Source organism: Eptatretus burgeri, chromosome 2 (genome assembly GCF_056783735.1).
Source record: "Eptatretus burgeri isolate ZD-2024b chromosome 2, Ebu_testis_v1, whole genome shotgun sequence".
NCBI classification, from domain to species: domain Eukaryota; kingdom Metazoa; phylum Chordata; class Myxini; order Myxiniformes; family Myxinidae; genus Eptatretus; species Eptatretus burgeri.
In genome coordinates, this window is record NC_140962.1 from 27,814,895 (window position 1) to 27,824,345 (window position 9,451).

At 49.6% G+C, this 9,451-nt stretch overlaps 1 protein-coding gene across 4 annotated transcripts in view; it reads left to right on the plus strand.

Annotated features, from left to right (window-relative positions):
* The window catches only part of LOC147031667 (caspase recruitment domain-containing protein 11-like), a 224,114-nt gene that overhangs the window by 185,664 nt on the left and 28,999 nt on the right, over positions 1-9,451 (plus strand). For 3 of the 4 annotated variants that reach the window (XM_085852049.1, XM_085852066.1, XM_085852057.1), the window contains one exon: positions 8,278-8,436. In XM_085852049.1, the coding sequence (XP_085708175.1) occupies positions 8,278-8,436 (159 nt within the window). Of the gene's footprint in view, positions 1-8,277; positions 8,437-9,451 lie in introns of those variants that run through there. The other variant, XR_015050700.1, reaches the window with a different exon arrangement.

Sequence of the window (9,451 nt, forward strand, 5' to 3'; positions counted from 1 at the left end):
CAGGAAGGAGAAATCAGTCAATTGGAGAGGGAAGAACGAGAGGAACAGTGGGATAGAAAACAAAAAGAACATGAATTTGAGGTGGACCAATTGAAAGAAAAGGTGAGGCGGGAGTGCGAGGAGATAGAGAACGAACAACGAACGAAACAGGAAAAATAACTAAGCCAGTTGAAAGAAACGATGAGATTGGAGAGGGAAGAACGAGAGGAACAGTGGGAGAGAAAACAAAAACTGCACGAATTTGAAATTAACCAATTCGAGGAGAAAGCAGAATTGGCGTCCACGGAGATCGAAAAACTCCGGAAAGAGAACGAAGAACTCAAAACGTTTCGAGAGGATGAACGGCTCAAAAGGAGTCAGGAAATGGAACAGCGAATAAGGTGGGACGTGTGATATCACCACGAGGAGCAATGTCGGTGGTGCAGGACTTGATCGATACCACTCGTTGAATTTAGGAACAGTTAGGACCTACCCCAATAAAGGAGACACAAACAACAATGGAAAAGAGGGAAGTAACAGGGACAACAAAGAAGGAAGTTGAAGTATTGCCAGAAACACGGGAGATAGACCGAGTCGACAATGAATTAAATAAAACGAAGGAGGAAACAGAGACGAGGATCCGGGAAGAAACTAATAGACACGAAGAGACAATAGAAATAAAATGTATGGAGACGCGGGAGACAGAAAAAATAGAGGAGTGACTGCACGATAAGAACGGGGTTAGGGACGAACACACACACACACACACACACACACACACACACACACACACACACACACACACAGCGGTAGCGAGGCTTAATGGGGGCGAGCTGGCGGACTGTCTCGTGACCCGGTGCAAGCACCTGGATAGCCTCCTTCGGGAACGGAGGGAGACACTATTCTCCCTTTAAGCCTATCTCGACCAGGTGAGTTCAGTCGTGCTTTGCGAGGTTGAAGGGGCGAGTGCTGTGGACGAGTGCACGGAGAGCTTGGGGGGTATAGAGGCCCCGGAACCCCTTGTGGGGACACCATTCTCCAGTGTGATTGTCCCGGTGTGTGGTGAAAGGTGTGAGTGCGACCCCGTGTGTGAGTGGTATGGTTGCGAGTGTGCCAGAGTGTGTGCCTCCCAGCACACCGTGTGTGAGTGAAACACAGCATGTGAGTGCCCCCGCGTGTGTGGGCAGTATGGTGTGTGTGAAGGAAACAGCACGAGTGAGTGAACGGCCGAGTGTGAGAGGGACAGCGTGTGTGAGGTCGCTGTGTGTAAGGGAGATGACGATGGGTATGAGCGAACATGCAGCCGCGTCTCTCGATGTGAGTGTTATGGAGTGGTGTATGAGCGTCGTGACACGCAGGTGTGCGTGGGTCGAATGGTGACGGAGACGACGGCGACAGATGGACAAGGGCCGAGGAGCGGCCGTAGCTGTTTTGGGGACCGCGCCAGGTTGACCCAGCAGCAAGCGCGAGGTTCGTGCCATGCTTCACACGAGGCCGCCACGTGCACACTTACGGGAGTGAAACCCGGTCCGGAAACGCCAGCGGTGGATGTTGCCGATCCTGCGGACGGACAAAGGTTAGGCAGGATTACGGATTTGGACCAGATGGGTTCTCCACCCGGGCAGGTGTGTGAAGCTCCAACAGGCAGAGCACATGTGTTCGCATGGGGAACCCCTCAAGACACAGGGCTTGTTTTTTTCATGCGCAGGGTGACGTCATGGCTGCGTGTGTGTGGTTGGAATCCGGCAGGAGGGTGAATCCCTGCCGGATGGTGCCGTCCAAGAGGGACAAGGGACGCGAACAGCTGCCATGACGTCACGGGCAAGGTGCGCAGGTTGCGAGTTGCCACGCTGGTGCGCGTGCATTTAATAAAAAATACACGCCGACCAAAACATAACCTTTCGCAGAATGCGAAGGTAAAAAACAAGCCTCGCTTCGGATGAACAGGATTCCCTGGGCAAGGGGTGGAAGATCCCCTTGAGCTGGGCACAGGATAACACGAGTTAGGGGGATGGGTTAGCTTAGTTAGACTGGCTCCATGGGGCAGGGGTAAGTCCTCATGGGGCCAGTGGAATGGATTAGGTAGAGGGATTTAGATGAGATTTAGGATGGAAAAATGGGACATTTTGGGGACAGAGACAGACTTTGAATGTGTGGAGGGGACGTAGCTTAGCTACGTAGTGTTAAAAGGAACGTGCTGTCGTGTAAGGAATGACGCGGGAGCACGAGGTAGTTCGGGGATTTAGTGAGCAGGATGGCAGGATTCAGCAATGTGAGTTGAGAAGTGTGGAGTGGAAACATGTGCTTGGTGAGTGAGTGAGGCCAGCGGGTCTGTGTGAATGGAGCGAATGGGGAATGCATGGTGCGATGAGTGATTGAGGGGAGGAGTGATTCCCGCCCAAGGGACCCCGGGGTCAGTGTAGAGTGAGTTAGCTGGGTTAGACAAATTGAAAAATGGAAGTCGTTTTGTTGTTGGTGGGGAAGTAGCCTCGAAACCCGTTTGGATGGGTGCAGGAGCCCTGTTGACAGGCTGGGAGCGTAGCTACGAACGGTGAGTATCGCTGAGTGGGTACCCCGGGCACCGGGCTAGTCGGCCGTGGTAGGCCATGGGCCCATGGGGGGCCGGGATAGCATAGTGGGCACGGGTGCGCCCACATGATGCGGGGGCCTGGGGTGCCATTGGCCGCGTGGGCAGTGTCGTGGGCACGGGCGACCCTCGGAAAGGGGCCCTGGAAGCCAGCCTGCCACGTGTGCGGTTCAGGGGAGTCGCCATGGAGGGCACTGCCTGGTGTTTCGGGAGCTGGAAGGCTCAGAGGCAGTGTAGTGCCCGGGGGTGCCATCATTGGGAAATCGGCACAGGGTAGTGCCTGCCAAGGGAGCCACGCGTCCGAGCCATGAGACCGTGTGAGGGCACGGGCGGAAAAGTTGAGGGCGAGGCCCGAAATTTGCGAGGACACCAACACAGGTGACAGGAATCTGGGTTGCTAGAACCAATGCTTTAAGCGAGAGGTGCTTGTTGAAAGCCTCGGGGTAGTTCAAAAGTTAAATGGATAGGGTAGATTAGGAAGTGTACCCCTCCGCACCATCCATCCCTTTGCTCTCGTTGTGGGCCGCTGGACCCACTTTGGGTAAAGATCGCTGAACTCTGAGGAGGCCATCCTGAGGCTTGGATTGGGCCTCGACACAGGACGCTAGCTCTCCCTTATTCCCCTCCGGGAAGGGAACGTAGGGGTTGGGAGTAGGCTAGGAGACGATAGGTTAGCCGAACAATGACAGTAAAGGGGGGTAAGGGGACGATTTCTAGTGGGGAAGTGAAAGTAAAAATAAAAACAAAAAAAAAATAAGTTGGGGCTAAATTGGGTTTTACAAATTAAGGGAGTGGGTATGGACAGTGACAGGTAAAGGCGATAGGTGGGAGGGAGACCGTAGGTAGGTCCGAGCCCGCCTTTTGAGTGGCCAGCACCACCGCACTCCCTCCACCAACCTGCACTGCACGGCGAGAGGCTGGCCAACTTCATCTGCTGGTTGTTGTTTTGCTGCGAGGCCTGTATCGGCCGGATCGTCTGCAGCTGTTCTTCAAGGCCTGTGCCGGTCGGGTCGTCTGCCGGCTGTGTTTGCCTGCAGCGGCCTTGTTCTGCAGGCTGTGTTTGCCTGACCACCTTTGCCATGCCATGCCTACTGCCCACGTTTACCAGCCCCCGTTCTGTTTTGATTTTCCCCCACCCCTTGTTCTTTTCCATGTGCGCCAGGATCGTCGCGCAGTTTGCAAGGACTGCCCTGTTGGCAGCCAAAACATGGGCCTGCGGTGGCGGCCCGTGCACCGTGTTTGTGTCCATCCATCCATCCATTCATCCATCCATCCAGCCATCCGTTGTGTTCATTGCGTGTGCCACTTGAGCTGGCACGGAGACTGCGTTGCGCAGCTCATGCGCCGTTGCGTTCATTGCGTGTGCCACTTGAGCTGGCACGTAGACTGCGTTTGTGCAGCCCATGCACCGTTGTGGTTCACTGCGTTCATTTCAAAAGGGGAGGCCTTGGACTGCGTGTGTGCAGCCGGCCACATTCCCTGTCACCTGCATTGCCTGAGCCAGAGACTGCATGCGATCAGCCTGGCTCCCTGCTAACTGCTTTTCTCTTTGCAGAACCATTGATCCTGGGCCATGGTTTAGTGTAAATTGTAAGGTTAAGATGTGATGTACTGTAAATATGAGTGCGCCCCCGGCATGTAAGTCTTAGCGCCGGCAATTTATTTATATTAAGTCGTCCGTATGAGTGGGTTTGTTTGGTTAGTTACTCAGCCCGTAGGTTATTTATTTTGGGGACACGAATACACTGAATGTCGCACTCAGGGATCCGAAGGTAAAACGTATTAGGGGAGAACTACACATGATGGCACACGAAAATTCGACGACTCGGGACGAGTCTGTAAAAAGGGGAGGGGGTAGTGTTCCGGCTGTGGAAATTCGCAATACACCATAAAGGGTCCTTAGATCAGTTATGACACTAAGTTCATGTGTTGTTAGCCCAAACCCATTGTATCGAGGGAATATATGTGATCCATTCGGGCTGCGATTCTTCAGTTTGCCGTTTTTCTTTTGCTGTCGTTATTTTGGTGCAACAACACAACAACGAACATCACCACAACCAACATCTCAACAACGACGCCATTCACACCACGACGCCACCTTCAACAACTACACCACCAGCATCTTCGCCACACGCCATTCAACGCGCACCGTGCGGTCACGATCTCCGCGGGATGGGTGAAAGGAGCGGGGTGGCAGCAGCAAGGGCGCGGAAAGACAACTCCCGCCCGAATTTCGGGGGGGTGGAGCAAGGAACGGGGCGGAGCGAAGGGCGGGGCCCCACCTTACAAAAAGGCGAGCGCAAGGCGGCTGGAGAGTTGGTCGTCGAATTGGGTCTGGTTTTTGTCTTGGTCTTGCCTGGTCGGTGGTCGCGGTTGTTGTTCCTGACTGTCAAGTCGGAGGATTGTCGGTGTCAGAGGGTCAGTCGGTGCGGTCTCGAGACCCCGCTGGTGGGACGGAGCGCTTGCCATCCCCCCCCTCCGTCCGCACCGGGATTGCGGCGAAAGCTCTGTCCGTTCGTTCCCGAACCCTGTTCGTGGCGTCGAACAGCCACACGTGCCGGCGCGAGGTACGAGCTCGCGGACCACGCCGGAGGGGCTCGGAGTTGAGGTCGCGCAAAGGAGGACTCGACGACACGCTCAGGGAAGTCGCGACTTCCTTTTCTTTTGGGGTTCTGTGTAAATGTGTGTGTGTGGCGCCAGTCCGTAAAGCAGAAACTGATTAAGTGCTTGTACATTGCCTTTTATTCGGTTGTGTTTTCTTGCTTAACTGTATACGTGTATTGTTTTGTATAACTGTTGCCTATTAGAAATACGTGCTGCCGTGTGGCGCGAATAAATGTGCTTGTCCAATTGTTCCCCGTTTCGCTGCGTCCATTCCTTTGTTTGAATTTCCATCTTGCATCACGTAAGGGATTGATAGTGGGTGTAAGTTCCCGAAAAATAATCTGAACCGTCGAGGTCGACGATAACTCCGCTCGGTTATCCCTGCAGTACGGAACGAGCCGCTTAAGCGGTTCGTGTCCGGAGTCGACCTGCGGCGTGGTACAACTCCTTGGTACGCTACCCACGCGGGTACTTGGGTAAATCGACCATTCGGCGATCGGACCCCATTTCGCGCGGGTAGAATGCGGACTGAGTTGTGTTGAGGTTAAACCCCCACCCGTGACGAGCTCCCGGCGTTGTTCCGAGAGGGTCACGACTGAATTGCACGTTCGGTGGGCGAAGCGGCCGCTATTGGTTAAACGCGGTCGTTCGCACGCCGGCGGGGCGTGAATTCACAACAATATATATATATATATATATATATATATATATATATATATATATATATATATATATATATATATATATATATATATATATATATATATATATATAAAATGAACGTTTTTACAGCCATTTTTCCCTGCTGTGCAGGGGTTTGTACTGTACTATACTGGGAGATACTTAGCAGGCAGACACGAAGCGGAGGAACAGTCGAGCCGGGCTGTGTTGCACGAGTGCGAGCGCGGGCGTACTGTGCCCGCGGCTCTCCTTTATTCCGTACGCGGTACACTCACGAGCCGGCCGACTCCAGCATTACTACGACGCCTCAGACGGCGTGCACACCTCATATCCCTCGCCGAACCCCACGGCCACTCCTCCACCATCACGCCCATCATGCATCATCATCATGCCCCTCCCCGTGGCATGGCTACACCACAGGGTTGGGCTTTTTCTTGAGGCAATGTTTTTTTTTATGGCCGGATGCCCTTCCTGACGCCAATCCTGGTCGCCTCTTACGACACACAGGGATATGGTACACCTATTCTAACCGGGGCATACACCGGGACCAGAACACTGTCACTCATTTCGCCGACCTCGGAAGGATGACAGGCTGAGTTAACCCCCTGGTGTTAATTCAACAGCCAACGGGGCTTGAACTCAGGACACTGGGATCCCAAGCCGCTGCCCTAACCACTGCGCCAACACCAGGCTCATATATATATATATATATATATATATATATATATATATATATATATATATATATATATATATATATATATATATATATATATATATATATATATATATATATATATATATATATATATATATATATATATATATATATCGACATACAGTAGATTACGCGGAAGTCGGCAGCATGTAACTCGTCACTTTGCCTCAATCGGCAGCGTCAAAAAGTCCCCAATTTATCTAATGTTAAATCCCTTTGAATAAAGTCTGTAAGTCGTCATCTCTAAGTCGTCACTTCATCTCAATCGTCAGATGTTGTCTGTTCCCGCGTAATGGAAACTCAAGTAAATTATCACGCCTAACTCGTCACACGGAACTGCTGCCTCGTGAGAAGCCAGATTTCATGGGATCATAATGCACGCTCATTGGTTTACACCGCCAGTGATAGGCTATTTATAACTGCGCTTGTTCAGCTCAGTCAGCGTGCCGTCCCACATGCATCTGAAGAGGTAGGCAGGTTGCGCAATGCAGTCTGGCGAAGGAGTAAAGGATCGATCAAGCTTCGTGTTGAAGTCCGATCATGGTTTTATATTGGCTTGTTTTGTACATCACCGCACTCACTTACACATAGGCATTGAGTGGTAGTCATCACCACGATGACTGTGTCATGTAATTTGTCGATGGTATGAGTTTTCATCCCATATGAAAACTCATTCTACATTCATGACAATGAATGAATTCCAACAGCAATTCATTCCACATTTGTCGATGGTGAGACACCATCACCGATGGTATACGAGTTGTCATACAGTTGTTCATTATCTTTACTTTTGATAAACTGATTCATGAATTCCATCTTTGCTTGATCACTTTCCAACTCACCAATGAACCCTCACCTATGCACCGAGGATTGTGTTTCCCTTTTGGTACAATAGCCGGCTTAGAGATTGTTGCGCCCTCTCACACGTACGTGTCCAGGCCACGCGCGACTTCATCCTTCACCCTACAGTCATGAATGTTTGCATACGCGTAAGTCGTCACGCGTCTAAGTCGTCACTTTTTTCTCGGTCCCGATGGTGACGACTTACGAGTAGTCTACTGTATATATCGTCGTCATCATTTGGTGGACGGTACACCACACGGACAAACATTATGTGCATGCAAAGAGGGACACCCAGACATAGGTTTACTTGTGTGCTAGATGGGGTTAGTGAGGAAAAAGGACAGTGAGGAATGGAATTCTTGACATCCACAGCAACACCACCTCTGAAATGATGGAGGGGCCTGTCAAAATGGAATTGCCAGAGTTCAGATATTTTGCTTTTCACAGCAGTTTGCAGTTGAGCCATTTGTTGTGAGGGAGGGGATGCTCTGGGAGCATACACCGAAAATGGATATTATTTTAATTGGTATGACCATATCTTTGAGGAAGGGGTCATGTTTCAGAGGAGTCAGCCGAGAGATTAGCATGGTGCACGTGTATTTAAAAATCAATATACAGTACTTATTTTCATCCACATTATTTTTCTTACATTAAAAAAAGAAAAATTACCATGGGTGTGTGTGTCTTGGACTGTTGTATCTCATTCGTATAACTTTTTGAACACCCCTTGTCGTTTGATGCACTTGGCCTGTTAAGAGACGCCAATAAATGTTAGTAATTGCGCTGAGCATTAACAATCTACAAACACCTTCACAAAGATTTTGGTATGTATTTCTTCATTTTTTCTGATCCACCTTCCCTCTAGATTTATGCCTGAAAGAGAACGAGCAACCCGTGCCATACATGTTAGTGTCACCACGGCAACCGACGTATCAACGCCCTGTCGTGCTTGTACCCGAGCTTGTGTCAGAGGCCCTTGGTGGAATTCTGAGTATGAATCCTGGATTTAGGATGCTATCTCCAGGTAGGTTTCATAAGCTGTGATATCTGTTTAACAGAAATGTGCATTAAATATTGTGGAGCATCTACATACACTACATGGCCAAAAGTATGCGGACACCCCTTCCAATGAGTGGATTCGGCTATTTCAGCCACACCCATTGCTGACAGGTGTATAAAATCAAGCACACAGCCATGCAATCTACATCAAGAAACATTGGCAGTTGAATGGGCGGCACTGAAGAGCTCAGTGACTTTCAACGTGGCACCATGATTGAATGCCACCTTTCCAACAAGTCAGTTCATCAAATTTCTGCCCTGCTAGAGCTGCCCCGGTCAACTGCAAATGCTGTTATTTTGAAGTGGAAATGTCTAGGAGCAACAGTTCAGCCATGAAGTGGTACACCACACAATCTCACAGAACGGGACTGCCAAGTGCTGAAGCGCGTAGCGTGGGAAAATCGTCTGTTGTCGGTTGCAACACTCATTACTGTGGAAGAAAAATAATTATATTCATGTATTCTAATTATAATTGTTGCTGGTACTTTTTGAATTTAATTTTTGTACAACAGTCAAATTGGCTGTCAGTAATAGTCCAGTAGCGTAGTCTGATATTTAAGATCAATTGTTCAAATTTGCATAAAAGCACCAAAATTGGTACACATGGCTGACCAAGGCAAAATCTCAGGTGGCTCCATATCTAGAGTTGTTCAGAATACATTATTCTACATGTGTACCAATTTTTGGTGCTTTTATTCAAATTTGAACAATTGGTTTGCTATGCTGCAGTACTATAATGTTTCCCTTTTCCCATGAGTCTTTTAACCTATAGTAGAGTAAATTTGTGGTTTGACCCCAAAAAAATTGATACAAAAGGTTTTTCAACGGTTTTGGGTAGGTTTTGACCTCCAAAATAACATACTAAAAATCTACTCAAATCCACCTACCGGAAAGGGCCTATTTTCAAGATGGCGTCCAAAATGGCCACCGTGGGCTTAAATTTCCATAGAATGTGCAATAGCTGGCCTACATTTGTGATT